General features: G+C 37.0%; 1 protein-coding gene across 1 annotated transcript in view; it reads left to right on the forward strand.

Annotated features, from left to right (window-relative positions):
- Nucleotides 1–2,246: 2,246 nt before the first annotated feature.
- Nucleotides 2,247–20,241, forward strand: part of LOC123671651 (neurotrimin-like) — a 198,349-nt gene continuing 180,354 nt past the window's right edge. The window contains exons 1-2 of the mRNA XM_045605612.1: nt 2,247–2,369; nt 17,729–17,998. Coding sequence (XP_045461568.1) covers nt 17,917–17,998 — 82 coding nt within the window. The 5' untranslated portion in view covers nt 2,247–2,369; nt 17,729–17,916. The remainder of the gene's footprint in view (nt 2,370–17,728; nt 17,999–20,241) is intronic.

Raw genomic sequence — 20,241 nt, forward strand, 5'->3', positions numbered from 1 at the left:
ATGTGGGTACTTATATGGAAATCTACTTCATGTATGAAAAATTCGAGAAAGGCAATTACTTGGCGTCAGGAGCTTTTGAGCGCTCGTTCATTGATGCCCCTATTGCTTCCTTACCTGAACTAACCTGTATATAGTTTATATGGGTTTTGATTTTGTATAATTCATCACTGGTATTCGTGTCCTGACTTTTTAAATATTCAACTATGTAGTGGCAAAGAGATTTTTATTTCCCCTATCCTCTTTGCCACTACATAGTTGAATATTTTGTATAATATTATTGTTTTCAGTTGATTTATCTAGATAAAGGATTCGGGTAATATGATAATAATGAAATTAAAATTGTTTGTATGAATATATAATAATAATAGTCCTTCATTGAATCGGACCATCTTTATAAATACCTAGGAATGAAACCAAACCGACGAATAAACCATGAAGGAAGACTTAAAAACTGAGTTAGGAGAATCAACAAAATTTAAAACAAACCTCAACAGCAAGAACTTGACGGAGCTATCAATACATATGCAAGTTCAATTCTAACATACTCTTTCGGTATAATTCCATGGATTAAAACAGATATAGAAAATCTGCAACGCAAAATGAGAACCTTGATGGCAAAAGCACACAAGCACCATCCGAAAAGTAGCATTGAGAGGACGATACTGCCGAGGAATAAAGGAGGCAGAGGTCTGCTAGACATCATGGAACTTGCCCATGGGCAAATTGAATGCCTACGAACATACTTCAAAGACAAATCAAGCACGTCAGAGATCTGCAAAGTACTGTGTGAAGCAGACGAATCAACACCTTTACAACTGCACAAGGAGCAATTGCCATACAACCACCAGACAATCCAAGGAAAACTGCAAAGATGGAGAGAAAAGCCCCTACATGGACGACATTTCAACGAGGTGAACCAGGATCATGTCGACATTGAAGCGTCGAACTATTGGCTCACATCAGGTGCAATGTATACAGAAACAGAAGGTTTTCTTTTAGCCATCCAAGATCAAGTGGTCTCAACGAGAAATTACTGCAAGCATATCATAAAGGATCGAACTATTACTAACGATCGATGTCGTTATGGGTGTCCAACGAATGAGACTATCCAACATATCACGGGAGGATGTCAAATGTTTGCAAGAAATGAACATAAAGAGAGACACGATGCAGTAGGAAACATAGTACACCAAGAAATGGCACCAATATTTAGCAATTGATTTCACGTGACTTTCCTAAGAACGATTATTGCTGAAAGCAATACCAAGTATTGATATGGATGACGTCAAAAGTATGGTTACTCCTGACAAGTTTATGTTGGGCATAGTGAGACATGCTTGTGTTTTGTTTGCATTGATATCCACTAAGTTATCGGATCTCCATTCTAGAATTGTTGCCAAGTCCATATTTACGTTATAAACAGTTTCTCCTCGTTTGTTACTGATTTGGCGGTATGAAGGGTACTATCATCCACGAAGCTGGGTACTGGACATGAAGTTGCTCTCAACTAATAATTGATATAAAGGAGAAATAGTATTGGTACTAGAATTGATCCCTGTGGAACACCAGCATTTATGATTAGAGAGTCAGATGAAACTCCATCAACCACCACATGGAGAGATCTGTTTGATCTTGCCGCAATTTGCCCTATACGTGGGTGAATAACTACTTTTGGAGACAGTTTCCTCGAGAAAAACGTCATATTCTGCCACAGTGGTATATAATATATAATAATTGTAGAAGCAATTTGGGATGCATACAAAATGGAGGTCTCCAAACCAATAGAATAAAATCTGCTCTATTGAGTATAACCGGGGTAAATTAGGGATGAACTAAACACAGCCCAAACATCCGAAATCCAACCCAAACCCAACCAGCGGCGCCCCCTCTTAATTAAACCCAATCCGAAAAATACGCTCGAATCGGCAAAATGAAAAACATCCCCTTCAAACCAGCAGTCGTCAGCTCAAATTCAAACCAGCCTTCCCTTTCAATCCCAACCCCCATCACCCCAAGACGTAACCTTAAAATATGCCCCGATAAATAAAGATCTCCCCCGTCCGTCTTTGTATCGACCCGGGGATTACGAAATCCGAAATTGCAGATGTTGACAAATTATTAAGACCGACTTACATCTCACCGGGGGAAAATACGACGGCACCCGGCGCTCCCTGCCGAATGCGGGAGGCGTCGGGGCGCAGGCGCCGCGACGGCGATCTCGGGGATCGCCCGTCAGTCTCTCCGCTTCACGCGTCGCGACACCGGCCTCTACGCGTCCCGACGGTACCGTGCTAGTGCGTCTCTTCGAGCGCGTTTCTTCGCAGCAATGTCCCGTGCGGTCGGTGAGGATTTCCGGCTGTTATTTTAAGGTATGGGTACCTTTAGTGGGGTGGGTGGCCCCCTTTACGACCCTTAAGAATTGGTGATGAGGGTGGTAATGATCGCGGAGTTGTCTCTTTGTGTTTGTTCTAGGGTTTGGTGTTTTCTGAGATGGACGATGCTCTTTGGGGTTACGGGATTGTTGAGGAGTCTGAAGGGGCGGAATTGGATTGTTTCCAAATGGGTTCCGGGATTGATTTTGGAGGAGGGTGATGTGCTTTTTTTGTAGTTTCGTGACTTTTTTTTTGGCTTTGACAGTTTTATGGCCAATATCGCTTTCGTTTGACTATCAAAGGTTTGATGACTTTTCAAACTCGAAGTCGGAAAAGTTACTTGTAGTTGTATAATTTGACGAAGAATTTGAAATTCTAAACAAATTTGAATGAAAAAAAATTCAAAGGGTGTTCCATATACTTATAAAACTTTCCAGCTGAATATCTCGTTCAATATGAAGTTTTCTAATTAAAAAATTCAGATTTGCAATGTTGTATCAGATGACATATTGTGCGTTTTACAATTTCAAGTGTCCTCAAATCCAGAATATTAGTAATTTTCTCAGAAATCTCTATTGAACGAAATATTCAAGAGAAATTCTGTGAATAATGTGAAAATTTATGAAAAATTCAACAAAACCAAATGACTCTTCAGATTAACATTTTCAATAGTTTTCCAATGAACGAAACTCCTGGTTTTGAATGAGCATTATTGAACAAATGAAAAATAACGACTAAAAAAAGTGATACAGCGTATTGGGGGTTACTGCTGAGAACTATTCGGAAATACGATAATATAATTATATTTATTGATCTTTTCTTGAACAAGTCAAAATAAAAGAGAAACAAAGGATAATGCAATATTCAATAAGAGAGAAGTAAATATTTGTTTTTCGTTTAGAATAATTTTTCGATAGTTTCGATTGATACTAAAAATGTTGATTTAGACATATAGAGCATTAACAGTTTGAGCTCTAGTTTCCTGAACAGGGCAGTATATCATCTAATCATTACCTATGTCTGTATTTCTCTAATTTGAGCTGAAATTTGTTGAATTTAATTTTTTTGAACTAGAACGAAAAACTTTCGAAGTCATACACATATGCAAGTTGTATGTTGTGGATAATGACTCATTTAGCTAGATGCAAAATTTTGTCAAGATATAATAACTAGGGTCATATAAAGTTGCTACGTAAATTTTATAAAATGACTTCTCTGGTGATTGTAGTCATTTTTCGAAATATGATTTATAGGTTCATCAGATTAGTAATCATATGCTCATCTTTCGAAGGCATTTGAACACATTCATAAGAATTTTCATGAATGAAGAAAAGGCTTGATTGATCAGATGAACAAACATTAAAATATATTAAAATTCTCAAACTACACTTTCAAATGAAAAACTAGAAATTTAAGAATTCCTGGACGATATTATTCATTTAATGAACTCACTATTCACTAGAAAATTCGAAGTTGTATTTTATTTACTTCTCAACACTTTTCAACATCAAACAAAAATGATCTTCATCACTGAATGAAATCTTCCGTTAAAATTTTTCATCATTTTCTAGTTGTTCAGGAGCAAAATCAAAAAACAACGACATTTATGGAGGTCTAATGGATTTAGTTCCTGAATCGGATAAATTAAAAAAAAGTACATTATCCAAAATTTTTTCTTGAAATTCTTCATTTGATTAAGAAAGACTTAATTGTTGAAAACGATATGGAACTGATTGTTATGCTTTTTTCTCACACTTGAGACTTCCAAATCAATATTCTCTTGTGGGCGTGCATTATATGAATCCTTTTAGAAATCCCTTTATACAATTCCCATTTTATCATCTTTAATATCACATAAGAGCTCAGCTAATATGATGGAAACTCAGATTATATGTCTTCTTCTTGAAATTTCCAAATCCTCAAACCTTACACTGTCATACATCGAAAATATAAGGTTTATTATACATGAAAAAGAGTTCATTCAACTTGTGTGTTGAAAATTGATATTTATTTTCTTAATTTTGTGACTAACTAGGAAAATCGGGTGTCTAGTTCACCTGCCACTGAATATGTACATAGGTCAAATTAATTTTCTTTCATTATTCAGAAATCGAGTGGAATATGTTGGTACCGATGCAGCGGTGCGATAAAATCAATTTTTTTTAGCGGAATATACTCCCGAAAATGAGCCATCATTCAACAACACAATTAATTGGAAGATAAAACAAGACATTTTTTACGCATCGCGTAGAAGAGAACTTCTTGGATATACTCAAAAATTTTGCATCAACAAGGTCTTTGGAGTAGGAGTTTAAAGTTTTAGAGCACTTAATCGCGAATAAATGGTTGAATGAATGGACAGCTTTTCATTTTCAACTAAATAACTCTGCAAAAAATTCACTAACATACAGCTTTTTCTTTTTTTAATTTCACGTAATATTCAAAGCTTTTTAGAACAGTGAAAATGTTATTTTTCAAAGAACTTCCATCTCCTACTAAGTTAGCTTTATGAGAGATCAGTGTTTGGCGGAACAGGTGTTTCATCCCAAATTTTTTCATTCGTTTCTCATCAAAATCTAAATTGAAAATATTATAGAGTATAAAAAATTTTTCGTGATATTAAACCTGAGCTTCATTTCGCAGAGTCTAGAGCCCACCTGACCTAATTTCACAGGAACGAACGGTAAGAAAGTACGTTAGCTGTGACCCCTACGTCTATGAACCTATTCACCGGCTATATTGCATTTTAAAACTTGTCCAATTTAAAATTCCCAAAACTTCAGTTCGACGAATCGTTGAGCTCCAACAAACATTATATTGAATGGATATTCCAGAATTTCGAATATGAATTGACGAGTTTGTTCAAACTAAAATTATACCAACCTCTCTCTCTATGATTGCACAAGGAAATTCTAACACAATACGTGTACTGAACTTATATATTAGCTCATTTCAAAACTCGATAAATGAATTTCTGACAACATTTTCCTAATATTTTACTATTATAGTAATAAAATTGTGAACTTGAAGAAAATGTGCGTCGTTAAAACATCATGATGATTCTCGTCAACGGCAAACACCATTTTCATATATCTCAAATCATTATTTATTTCCAATATCGAATGGAATTTCATTGGCAGCTGCCAAGAAATAAATGCATGTGAATGAAATGAAGTAAATTGTATTCTGATATCCTGCAATTTGTTTTGATATGTAAAGTATCGATTTGTCAAATGATAGACTGTGGATACCATTAAATGTCATCAAACAACTGAAAAATTAACAATTGACTTACTTTTTCCGTATTTGTTCAAAGATACTTGGACAATGTTCCATTAGGAGTGAAAAAGCCTCTTTTTCTGGCTACAGTTGAGCTGAAAAGATAGTTTCTCTTATATTTTCCGAAAACAGCATTCAAATGATATTATGAAAATATTTTCAAAGGGGTGTCACCATAGAGTAATAAACATAAATAGAGGAAGTATATGCAATTTTACACGTCCCCAACATGGTGAGATTACGTTGTCGAATTGTGATATATTTTCAAATCCACAATTTTACTATATCGTTATGAATGTATATTATATTGAATGAAATATATTTATTTAAGTGATTTCCGATTAAATATGCAAATTTGAATTTTTGGAATCCGGTATTTTTTCTAATTGTCGAATTCATAATGAGCAGAATATTTAGTATTTTCTGTATCTACCTGCTGAAATCCAAGGTTTGGCAACTTTTGCTCTCCTAGTGTCATCGGATGTTTAACGTCTTTCGGCGCGTTTGAAGTTTGTTTTCTGAATTTCCGATATATTGAGGTATTTATTTCAATATATTTTGGGTGAATATGAAACATTGATTCAATACGGGCATAAGAAGTGCGTTCTTTGTGGAGAAACTCGCGAATTAAGTGAGATATCGTATCACTGATATGTATTCGTTTTCGCGCGCTTCATGTCAAATTTGATAGTTCATGTTGGGGACAAAATTTGCTTACTTAAAATGACACATGCTCCTTCTATCTATGTTTGTACCTGTGAGGGTGATACATTTAAAAAATACCAAATCATCTTTATACTTTTAAAATGGTAATTAGTATCTATGATATCTTATGAGTATCATAGAAACCATAAAAACCTTTTAGAAATTTCCGAATATCTCGAACAGAAACGAAGGTATACGGAAATAGTCATTTTTCAAAAATGACCTGTAACTTGAAAATGAATCAATATATTTGTGATCTTCTCTTCGAAATCTTTTTATTTCTAAAAAAGGTATCGGGGGTCCTCTAAGTATTTTTCTCTAAGTTCTCGAGATGCTTTCAGTGAGCATCGAACTTGTGACATTGAGAATTTTCGACGCAAATATTCATTGGTATCTAATTTGCAGTTTCGAAATTAACAGGAAAACAAATTTCGAATATTTGTGATATTTTTTTCGAAGTCAATTACAAAACTATTAAAATCCATTGCGATTCATACAATCCGAATTCCAAAACTGTATTAAATTGTTTTCTCTGATCACTTGAAAATGGACAACAGCATTTAAAACATTTCAGAACAGATCAAAAGAGTTGGAGAACCGATATGGTAAACGAATATTTCTGCTTTTCGAATGGAATTTATCAGTTCATTCGAATGAACCAGGAGCCCTACCAATTATTCCCAATTATTTGCTATGTATCCACTTTATTGTTCGAAAGCGTTCAGATCTGGTATTTCTGATTACTGAAAAATTACAATAATCATCACCCACCACACTGCAATGGCAAAATGATGATACTCTATTTTAGTTGAAATGAGTCTGCAATGAATTTTGCTATTGATTTTATCGGTTGGTATTTCAGTTTTGTTTTCGTTTCAATATCAATAGAAGATCATTTTGAGTTTCGAATTGTTTTTACTGTTAGTTCAAAAATGACATTTCAGTTGCAGAATATTTTCATTACGCTTCATTAAAAATACGAATTGGAATAACAGATGATTTTTCGAATCAGAAAAAAACTCAACAAGGAAACATTATAGGGAAAAATGTTTCGAGTAGAATGTTGTTTTGAGATAGAAATGCGTTTAAATCAGAATAATTTTCATTTCATTCCCTCTTGTAGGGGTTAGGAGGTCAACTTCCATTCTGAATGGGAACCTGTTTTATATATTTTATTATTATCAATTATTTGATTCAATTTATATTTGTAGAATATTTTTCATACAAAACTTAATTTTTGCCGTAGAATACGAATTTGCAATACAAAAACTGGGATTTTCACTTAAAAACTCAAGGTTATCCCCGAGGTTATCCCTTGTAACCCCCACAAAGGAGTTTTAAATGGAAGAGGTTCTGGACTTCCCACTCAAAACCATAATCTTTTATTCTTAACATTTTTCCGTGAGATTATTCCCTATTAAAGATTTTTGACTGATTCAACTTGAAGAAAGGATTTTCTTCAGTTATTCCTAAATTTGATGTTTAAATTTTTGATGTTGATTAGGGTAAGTATATTTTATGATCCCTAACGACTGTACTTAAATTAGAAAAATCTAATTGCGCTTTGTCTCTGTTGTCTCAAATAAAAAATTCAAAGGGAGCAATTATCTTCAACGAATTTTAATCACGATAAAACAATATATAATTCGGATATTCCTTTCTTTGAGTCAACCTTAATTCTTTTCAACTTCAAAGACAAAACGAAAGATGTTCTATCTAACCACCCACCTCTCGAGTAGTGGCTTCGACAAGGGGGACTTGGGAATCCCTGAGCTCTTTTTAATTTCTACTCTTCAAAGTTGATGATTCGATACTGCTAGTACAGCTTCTGGAAAAAAGTTATAATTGATTAAGACATACTTTAGAAGCACGATGAACCAGTATAAGTATATCAGTTCTTTCAATTCATGCGAAAAGAGCGACTGCGTAATTTTGAAAACATGCATTGAAATCATTCAAGAACGCCTATTTTCTCGAATCGAAGTCAGATCACAAAATATGCTCATCCAGTATTTTGATTCGTCGTTATTCAACAAACGTTGGAACTAATTTGGATATTGGGAACTTTGTTTGTTTTTTTATGGAGTTTTAGCATCCACTGATGAGGTCAATTCCCATAAGAACGCTTGTTATATCTTTTTTTGTTTAGAGGGGTAAAACTTTGCTTCCGCCGATTCGTTTTTATCCACTGGGTGGCGCACCGCGGTAATTCATACTGTGTAGCGTCTGCCAGCGTTCAATAAGGTGCCTGCTATTTCGGTATAATGATCCCTAATAAGGCTGAAACCGGTATATCGCTATTCTCCCTCGATGACATGCATTCTCTTTGGGTTACTTTCGATTGTGATTCCTACGTAATAGCGTGGAAATCTTCTGTTTGACAATGGTAATGTTGATGGCATTTTGCTGATACATTAACCAGATAGATAATTAATATCGTATGATTATTACCCACTTGGAAATTGTACTTCTTTTTCTTTTCATACTTTTTAAAATGTTTGAGCTTCTACCGCATAAGTTTGTTTTCCTACTCCGAGCCACCCTGTATCATAATAATAATAAATCTTGAGACCCCAGTCTCATGCTTCTTTTCTTTTTCTTGACTGTGAAACGAAAAAGGCTTTTGCGGAGTTGACATCGCCGACATTCGGTCTACCGCCGCCACTGCACCCTGGAGCATACATAATTCCAGAGTCCGGTGAAATGGACCGTGATCAGGACAGAAAGAAGGACACCGCCATCCTTCCGGCAAGATGCAGGAGAGTTATTGCCGAAATCCTTTGAGGAAGAGATACGATTCTATCCGAGTTAAAACGTTGGAAAAGCCCCTCTGTTCTTTGGGACATTTTTTATTGCGCCCCGGCGTTATTTCCACTCCAGACGACGCTAAGGCACTGGCTGGAAGCCAATCATTTGATTTAGGTCCTTGTATTCACACTCGTACACTCTTCTGGCCATCAGATAAGGAGATTAATTAAGGGAGGCTGCAGGAGATAAGCTTTTTCGATGATGAAAGGATAAAGGGTGGGGTGAGAGGTGTGGGGTTATCGACTGGTTTGAGGGGTGTGAGAGGAATGTATTGGCTGATCGAAATATAAGGGGTACAACTGTGCTTCCGCCGTTTTGCAAGTGGTAGTCGAAATAAATAGATCGTAAATGTCATACAATAAGTTAAGGTATTTGTAAACATAACGTCATCGAAATTTTAGTCGATTTGTGTCTGCACCATAAAGTTATTCTCGATTAAACATGTCTGCTTACGAGCCAAATTCACATCGTTTGCGGAAGGTTTTAATTTTCTGCTTTAATGCGGAGAAATCTGCGGCTGAGGCTCATAGAATGTTCTTAAATACCTATGACGAGGCCGCTATTAGTGAAATAAAGTTCAGAGAGTGGTTCCAACGCTTCAAGAACGGTGATTTTGACGTCGAAGACCAGCATGGCGGAGGAAGAGAGAAGGTTTTCGAAGATGCAGAATTGGAGACATTACTTGATCGAGACATTCGAGATTATAGTGTCAACCGCAACAAGAATTGGCAGGATCATTGGGAGTGACGCAACAAGCCATTTCGAAACGCCTGAAAGTTATGGGAATGATTCAGAAACAAGGAAATTGGGTGCCGTACGAGTTGTAGCCTAGAGATGTTGAAGGGGGTTTGTTTGCTTTAGAACAGCTGCTTGCAAGGCAAAGAATGAAGGGATTTCTGAATGGTATTGTGACTGAAGACGAAAAATTGGTTCCTTACATTAACCACAATTGCAGAAAATCATGGGGGTATCCCGGTCATACATAGAATACAGAGAATATGATTTGAGGCCTCGTGTCGCGGCAAGAGGCCTAGCTCTTACCCCAGCCCATCGAAGGGCGCGTTTGGATTTTGCGAGAGAGCATATCCATTGGGAAGAGGCTGATTGGGAAAGAGTTCTCTTCACAGATGAGTCTAGATTCTGCCTCTACCATTGTGATCGACGTTCCCTTGTATACAGACGTCCACATGAAAGATATGCTCAGTGCACTCTTTCCCAATCAGCCTCTTCCCAATGGATATGCTCTCTCGCAAAATCCAAACGAGCCCTTCGATGGGCTGGGGTAAGAGCTGGGCCTCTTGCCGCCACACGAGGTCTTGAATCATATTCTCTGAGGCGATTTCTCATTGTCTGAGTGCTAATTTGCACCCCATGAGTTTGATTTTGAAGGGGGCGAGCGGTTGCAAACCGTTGTCTCAACGAAGAAACTCTCAAGTAACGTTCTTGAATGGCTGTTGTTACCCGTGGTCTACCCTGTCCTGGTCTTCCGACATTCATACCTGTCGCCCTGCATCGCTGCAACATTCTGGACACACTTGTATGGGAAACTCCAAACCTTTCTGCAATTCTTTTGTATGTCCACCCTTCTTCTCGCAAAACTACCGCTTGGGCACATTCCTCTTGGGTCAAATTGGTGTTTCGCGTTGCATAGCGATCGAGTGTAGAGAATTAATCGAAAGAAAAACTATTGATCACTAGAATTCATCGAGAACAACTGATTTCAGAATGGAGCCAATAAATTCAAAATCTGATAATCTCATCTTTTTTTATTTTTGCTGGGAAAAAACATCTGTATTGAAAAAAAAGTGGATAACATATGCATGCATTATTCTGATAGAAATAATTATCATTGAAAACACCTTCAGTTGTAGAATAAATTCGAGATTTCCATAATGTGCGTTAATTCTTTTGCGCAGTGTACCTTGTAGGTAATATACGTATCTTATGGGTAGAAGGAAAGAATCCATTTATTCAATAGTAGGGGTTGAGATTGTGTTATTATATTCAGTTCTATGAAAGAATGAAAAAATGAGCCAAGGCAAAACAAAGGCAAAGATTGCCACGACTAATCGTTTCTATGGTCGATTTCAGTCACGCCATAAGAATCAACGTTCGATCAAAATTCCACCGAACCAACCAACAGTCTCATTAAAGTTCATCCGGTGTAGTGCAGCAAGCTTAATCTCATCTCATCCCGCCATCTGTAAGATGAGAACTCCCAGAGGTCCCGATGAAATAGAGAAGAAGGATTCTGGTGAAGAATATTTAACGAGTCCACTCCTCTTGTAAATACCCGGTAAAATGCGAAATAAACGTTTCTTTCCTCTTCTTTCATTTCGACGTGTCTCAATTTTCATCCAGAGCCTCCTTTAGGAATAACAGAACTCCAGTTGGGACGACAATGAACGAAAAAAAAGAAGCCCGATGTCTCCGAGATGAATTCACAAAAGATCAGTCCACCAACCACAAAGCGAGAGTCTGCTTTCTTAATTAAATTTAATGGGGGATAAAATGTTCTGAGAATGGTGAAGAAATATGAGAATTTTTGGGGACGAACCGGATGAAATTGAGAGAATCTGATACTCTATCGGGGTATCGTAGTAGACTGGGGATTTGAGGGGGACTTGACGTCTTAACGAGATGAAAAAAATGTTAATTTTTGGGAGGGGTTTCATTATCTTCGATGTTTTATTCAGTATAGTCGTTTTGTGTTGTTGTTGATGGTGTTTCGTGATAGCGTTTTTAGGTTTGTAGTTGTTTCAGCGAAATTTGCACGGAGAAAGAGTATTGAAAGACTCCAACCCTAATAAAGAGTTCCTAAAACATTCAGTCCAAGAGATTATCTATTTCGTGAGCTGAATTGAATTGTTTTTTTAGAGAAAATGGGACGACTTCTTTGATTCGAGTTGATTTAAATTAAGAATTAAAATTAACTAGTCATACCAATAGAATAAACATTTTGCCTGAAAAAATATGAAAGTTTGTTGCTTTGGCGACTGACGTTTGTATAGGGTGTTTTTTTTTCGAGGTATATAACTTTAAGTTGGCATTACTGTTCAAGATTACTGTTCAGTTTGGTTTGGCAATTTATTATGAATAGACTCACTCCTGAACAACGATTGCAAATAGTGCAATTTTATTCCGAAAATAATGGTTCTGTGCGGAATACGTATCGCACACTACGTCCATTTTATTTTGTTTAGCGATGAAGCGCACTTCTGGTTGAATGGCTACGTCAACAAACAAAACTGCCGCATTTGGAGTGAAGCTAATCCTCAAGTGTATGTCGAAACACCGTTACATCCAGAAAAACTGACTGTTTGGTGCGCTTTATGGGCTGGTGGAATTATTGGTCCGTACTTCTTCAAAAACGATGATGGCCAGAACGTTACAGTCAATGGTGACCGGTATAGAGCCATGATTACTAACTTTTTCATTCCTGAATTGAACAACCATGATGTCCAGGAGCTGTGGTTCCAACAAGACGGCGCAACATGTCACACAGCTCGTGCCACAATCGATTTATTGAAAGACACGTTTGGTGACCGCCTAATTTCACGTTTTGGACCTGTGAATTGGCCTCCAAGATCTTGTGATTTAACACCGCTAGACTTCTTTCTGTGGGGCTATGTAAAGTCATTGGTCTATGCGGATAAGCCACAAACCCTTGACCATTTGGAAGACAACATTCGTCGTGTTATTGCCGATATGTGGTCACAAATGCTGAAAAAAGTCATCGAAAATTGTACATCCAGATTGGACTACATCCGAGCCAGCCGTGGCGGTCATATACCAGAAATCATATTTAAAATGTAATGCCACAAGATTATCTTGCGGATAAATAAAACTCATGTCAATCGAATGATCCATCGATGTTTGATTGCAATTTAAAGTTCTTTAGCTCTAAAAAAAAACACCTTTTATCTACAACAACCAGCTTCTACTTTTTCCTGATCCTCACATACTTCATGATATTATTTATATTCATATCCTTCCTTATTCGTTCCTTCCATCTTGATCTTAATCTTACTAGAAAAAACTTCAGGCAGATATTTCCGGCCATGATGAAAATTAAAGTTCTTATCATTTAACCCACCTATTTCTGTCATTCAATTTTACTCATTCCACTATTGCTTGATATTCGAATAATCCCTAATTTTTCTCTACGTAAGATTTACAGCAAATGTAGGTTAGGTAGATCAGTTAGCTAGGTCACTCAGTCACAGAAAATCCATATTTTATGAACAAAATTAACTCGCTCCAAAATTGCATGATATTTATAGGAACTTACGGAAACAATCGAGTTTTCATAGAATTAAAAATAAAATCCAGAATTTCCATCCAAACCACGAAATTAAAAGATTCAATCGACCGCAAATCCAAATCTCCATCTGTACTTTTTTTTAGGTGTTCTTTTTTTCGTTCCAATTCAAAATCCCCAATCTCCTGGAGTGTTATCGCTATCTTCATACAATCACCTTCTGCAGAAAACCCCCACTCTATTCGCTGGAAGCGAGATTCCCGCATAACAGTAGTCGGAAACGAGACCAAAACCCTGAATGGGATGGAGGTAACCAAACTTCAAAGCTCCTTTCAGAGAACATCCATATTCAGGGACTTGAATGTAAATCACCGCGTCAAACAAATCTAGCGCGGAATGAAGGTTTAAGACTGGGTTATTTGAACTCGTATTTTCTTTCTCGAATGGGCTCAAATTGGTTGGATGAGGAGAAAAATTCGAGGGAAGGATTGAGTTGAAATCGGAAATTTTTTCGAGTTCGTTCGTAGAGATATTCAGTCACCGTCAATGTTGACTTCATAGTAAAAGGTGTTTTTTTTAGAGCTATAGAACTTTAAATTGCAATAAAACAACGATGGATTATTCGATTGACATGAATTTTATTTATCCGCAAGATAATCTTGTGACATTACATTTCAAATATTATGATTTCTGGCATATGACCGCCACGGCTGGCTCGGATGTAGTCCAATCTGGACGTCCAATTTTCGATGACTTCTTCCAACATTTGTGGACGTATATCGGCAATAACACGGCGAATGTTGTCTTCCAAATGGTCAAAGGTTTATGGCTTATCCGCATAGACCAATGACTTCACATAGCCTCACAGAAAGTAGTCTAGCGGTGTTAAATCACAAGATCTTGAAGGCCAATTCACGGGTCCGAAACGCGAAATTAGGCGGTAACCAAACGTGTCTTTCAATAAATCGATTGTGGCACGAGCTGTGGGACATGTTGCGCCGTCTTGTTGGAACCACAGCTGCTGGACGTCATGCTTGTTCACTTTATGAATGAAAAAGTTAGTAATCATGGCTCTATACCGATCACCATTGACTGTAACGTTCTGGCCATCATCGTTTTTGAAGAAGTACGGACCAATGATTCCACCAGCGCATAAAGCGCACCAAACAGTCAGTTTTTCTGGATGTAACGGGATTTCAACATACACTCGACGATAAGCTTCACTCCAAATGCGGCAGTTTTGTTTGTTGACGTAGCCATTCAACCAGAAGTGCGCTTCATCGCTAAACAAAATGAAATGGACGTAGTGCGCGATACGTATTCCGCACAGAACCATTATTTTCGAAATAAAATTGCACTATTTGCAAGCGTTGTTCAGGCGTGAGTCTATTCATGATGAATTGCTGAACCAAACTGAGAATAAATCACTCAACAGCTGTTAAATCGGTCGGTATCTTGAACAGTAATGCTAATTTGAAGGTATATAACTCGAAAAAAAACACCCGTTAGTTCCACTAATAATTCTCATCGAAACGTTAAGTTATGACTCAATTTTGTGAACATGAGCACTATTGAACCAAACAGAACAACTGTATTCAGCAGCAGAAAAAACCAAAGCCAAGGATGCCCTACGGAGAGTGCTGGCATCAGCACCCCATGAAGAACCTATAGCTTATCTTCACTGGAAGACGGTGTTGTGGTAGTGAAGCTGTTTCCTAATTCTAATGAACTCTAGTTTCACTTCGAGGAGGATACATTTTTCACTACTTGATCAGTTGATCAAAAGATTCTTCCTCCTCATTGCAGAATCTGGAGTTCTCAGTTTTTGATGAACCTATTTTTTTCAGTTGACTTCTGAGGTGGCAGAACCTTTAAAGAAGCCATTGAGAGAGAACCTACTCTGGTATTTCTCCACACCATTCTTTTTTCGGAAATCTCTGGTCTAGGTTAATTTTTCATCTCACTGGGAGGCTCAAGGCCAGTAAACAGCGTTCTTTTTCTTCTTGGCTGTAAAATTTCATCAGAGTACCACCTTTAGGTTAACATTCTGTATTTTCTCCATTTTGGTTATCCAACAGAAGCCTCTCGTCGATACAGTTATAAAGTCCATAATGGATTCCTCCTGATTCTTCAACAGGAAAAAATATCACACAAAGACCTGAAATGAAACTCCAACCCTCTTGTAACAGCCGCACATAAAATTTGTTTGCACAAGAAAATGGATACCGGCGCTAATCAAACGAAGCGCCTATTATTGACTATCAATAAAGACTGCCATCTTCAAACATCTTGCGCCATATTGGACCTTCGAAAGTGGATCTGTTCTCCCCCAATGAAGTCTAATTGTTAGATCAACTCCCGACCCATTCGAAATGAACGTTGTTGAACAAACACAGACGATACGAATTTGTGGCGCAACGTGGGGCATAGATGGGAATTCTGTGGTTCCTAGGTGAATATGTCATCAATTGGATGGTCCCTTTGAGATCACGACAGACGATGTTTCCCCGATATAGCGGTGGTTTGGAGTTTTGTTGTTTGACTTGGAAACTTTGTGGGTTTGGATGCTGTTAGTTGTACTGGGAGAGTTTCAAAGCTCGGATCTGTGCCTCTCTCTCTTTCTCGTTTGTTGGGTATGCTACTTTTGGCCCTTTAGGATTGTGGGATCCGGCGAACGTTTAATTACTCACTGATGGATCGATTATTGGTTGATTATTTCGATGACCAATATGCGTAGTCGTTTGGGAATGAATTTTTGCAGTAGGCGCTTTGGAGTGGATAGAATTCGAATGGCAAATTTGATTAATTCACTTCAATTGTAGGTTTGTTACGCTTTATATTATACCGTGGAAATGTTTCGAGGATAATGAAATTTAATTATATGATTGACTTGGTTATCATTAGGCGGAAATTCGTTTGATTGATATTAAATACCAGTTATTCTAATTTCCAATATTTAACTAATAATTGTTACACTACAAAGTAGCTTCTTCAGATTTCTTACATTTTGAATAACTGAAATTAGTGGAGCACAAATCGCATATGGAGGGTATTCGAATAAGAGGTTCCATTTTGAATAGCTCAGATCTTCTTTTTGTTTAAGGTCCAGAATTTACATTCCCTTCGCCTCTAATTTCATTTCTCCTATTTTCTGCTGTTTTCTGATCGGAAGACTTTCCTCACTACTTCATGTCAATTTTTCTTCTATTTAATTCTTTGAAAGAGGTATTTCCTCTTATCGGTTTTTCTTAATTTAATTTGTATTATTTTTCTCAATTCCTTATTCTCGTGCTCTTTCAGCGTCTCTATTGTCTTCTTTCTTTGTTTATTGACTATTTTTTCAATAGTTTCAATGTTCAGTTCTTCTCTGATTTGTTGGTTAGTTATATACCATGGGGCGCCAACCGCTGTTCTTACTACTGAATTTAGTGTACTTTGCAACTGATCTTTATTATTGTCCTTCGTATTGTACCAGGTAACTCCTGCATACGTAATGCTTAGTATTAGCACTATTTTTATTATCTTCAGCTTGTTTTCTAAAGAAAGTTTACTTTTAGGATTGAGCAATGGGTACAATCTGCCGTGCAATTGCTTTGTCTTTTTTCTGTTTTCTTCTATCTGTTTGTTGAAATTCATTCTTTCATCCAGTATTACTCCCAGATAATTTGCTTCCTTTTTCCATTCTATCGTCTGGTTTTCTATTTTGACGTTTCCTGCTTTCTTTCTTTACTATTGTTCCTCCGAAGTACATTGCAACTGTTTTCGATGTGTTCACTTTGAATCTCCATTTCTTGAAGTATTCCATCAGTATTTTGAATAGCCCACTATATTGGCAGCTGTCTCTTTTGGAGCTGTCATCATTTGAATTAGACCAGTGGAAACTACACATTACTGAAAATGAAACAATTTCGAATACTTTACAGAAACAGTTCGCAATACTAAAGCACTTTGAGCTTGCATTGGGACAATTTAGTGATGTGAAAGATCGAAACTATGTGCGTCGCTCAAGAACAACTGAAAAACTTTGCTCTTTCACAGTAAAAATACAAAAGTTTTCTACGAACAATTCAAAACAGATATCTTTCACTTCACTGCAAATTACTTCTAAGATGAAAATGCATATTTTTTACTCACATTCCCAGGCAAAACATTTCTCACAGCATCAACAAACGTACTAAATCTCCACCTCACACCCTTCTACAGAGTGATAAAACACCGAAAAAATCCACCTCCCTCCTCGAAAATTGCTTATCAAATGACATCGCTTACTCTCCGCACCTGAATTTTCCCTATTTTCTTGCAGGTTTCCCGCGATATCGCACGGACAGCAGACAGTGAGAAATTGTTGAAGGAAAAACCTCCCTTCTTCGGCCGCTCGCAAGCTGAGATGGAAAATTGTGGTGCGTCAATCATCTCTGGCCTGGGTCTATTTTGGAAAATGGTGGGGCAACTGAAAATCTGAAGACTGTTGCTGGAGAGAAAAGGTGGAAAATGGCGTCGAATTTCCGCGGGTTTCTGATGTGGTGTGTGCTTATCGCGTTAGTGTTCGGGGATGGATTCTACGCTGAGAGGGGTGAGTAACTTTCATGTTTAATTTTTGTATTTTCTTCTGGTAAGGAAAGTGTTTGAGGTCATTTTTGGACAATCAATAGGGATGTTGCCTATATTTAGAACTTGATTTATATTGTAGATAAGCCCTTTATAAACACGAAAAAAAATATTTTCAAGGAAAAATAAAGAAAGTACTAATAAAAAATACGTAAATAAAAAAAGTTTTCAAAATTCCCGCTGAAATGCTCCATTTTGTCACGGTATTCTGGTGATGTTACTGCATAAATGAGTCACCACCATAGACAAACTAACTAGTTTATCTATGATCACCACGTGCTAACGGTCTGTGGAACTGAACTAATATCAGCTGATATTGACAGTCTAGTCGGTTTGATTGAATCACCTGAAGTTCAGAACCATGGATAAGCTAGTTCTACTCGTAGATATCCCATGGACTGATAGAGTTACAAATGCCGAAGTCCTAAACCGGATGCAGAAGGACTGCGAAATAGTTAACACCATTAAAAAGCGAAAACTTCTGTACCTGGGCCATATAATGAGAGGCAGAAAGTACACACTTCTCCAACTGATAGTCCGGGGAAAAATCAGTGGACGAAGGAACATTGGTAGACGCCGTATGTCCTGGCTTAAGAACCTGAGGGACTGGTTTAACTGTAGTAGTGTTCAATTGTTCAGGGCTGCAGTCAACAGGGTCCGGATTGCTGTGATGATAGCTAACCTCCGATAGGAGATGCACTGCAAGAAGAAGACTCGTAGATAAGATTAGTTTGTTCATGTTCTAAACGTTTCAGTGCTATGACGCCAAGTTGCCCTGATTGGCGTTCGTAGTCACGTGCTAGTCGATAAGAATTAACACAATTTAAATCAATTTTATTGAATTCAATTCGAGAAATAAGATAATGAAAATGCTATTTTAGTATTTTAAAAATGTTCTTTATTGTGGAAAACCTAAATTCATTTGATTTTATTATGTGACGCAACGTCCCTATTGTAGAGAAATAAACAGGGTATTTAAATGAAGGTGAAATAGTTCATTTTCTTTCATATTCATTGATTACACGAAAATTTTTTTCGTCAAATAACATTTTGACTCCATCAGGTGAGTAACTAACTACTCTTATAATATCTAAATACGAATTCATATAAAACCATAAACTTTTTCAAAAAATATATAAAAAATGATAAAGAAACAGTAAGGAACAAGAAATCAGGAGTATATAGTATTTATTCCAGGCAATCTGAAAATTAAATGAAAACCAGCATATTTATCTGTAACACCAAAGTGCTCAGCAAAGAAATCAATGAATTCTGAATTATAGAGAGATACCTAGTATGCCATCCAAGAAACTATGTCATCTGAAACTAGTTTTCCTTATAAACCTATCATTTTGTGGTATATAATTGAGTGCTTGTCGATGAAAGTTTTGCTTGAATATCAATTACTTATTTATGAATTTCGAACTTCACACTAATATAGGTATGTAAGAGGTCTCAGTTGAGTTTGAAGGAATAAAATCTACTAAACGAATAAGGAAAAAGGAAAAAACTAATATTTGGAATAACAGGATGATAGACAATATATGTACATGAATCCAATATCAATTATTTTTATTTAACTTCTAACAATCCTAGTGCATCGTCACTACTAAAACTGTCAAAATAGATAACACTGCTTTTTGTTTTGGTGAAGAAAATTCAGGAAGAAAGGATGAAATATTCAATATCCTAAGTACCAGATTCGATTCTTAAACAAAATATCCAAAATTCTAACGAACTCCAGTATCTGGGATGGCTTTAGCGAGGTCAAAAAGCCTATGAACTGGCAACAAGGGTATCAAGGTTAACACCTATTGATCCTGAGCCTTTCTGTGTGCTTGGAAAAGACTAATATAAGACAGCGGTCCGACAATGGAAGTAAGACATAGAATAACCTTCTGAGGAAACACTCCGGATCTTCCTCAGACAAAATGTTGTAGTGCTTTCACCGACCTATATCAGGAAGCTCCTGAAGGTACTATGAGGTGAGCTTCGGGTAATGGTTGGACTACTGATAGGACATTGTCTGTGCAAATACCTTTTATACTGCATGGGTAAGTCAGCAGATGAGATCTTTGGAAAGGAGGTAGAAACAGCCGAAGACATAGTGTGCAACTCCCAGGGCTGACTGGCCTAAGAATCACTCATATGGGATTCAGATCTGGATACTCACGAAGTAATAGCCAAGGCTCCTAAGGATGTCGTCAG

The sequence above is a fragment of the Harmonia axyridis genome, chromosome 1 (genome assembly GCF_914767665.1).
Source record: "Harmonia axyridis chromosome 1, icHarAxyr1.1, whole genome shotgun sequence".
Lineage (NCBI taxonomy): Eukaryota > Metazoa > Arthropoda > Insecta > Coleoptera > Coccinellidae > Harmonia > Harmonia axyridis.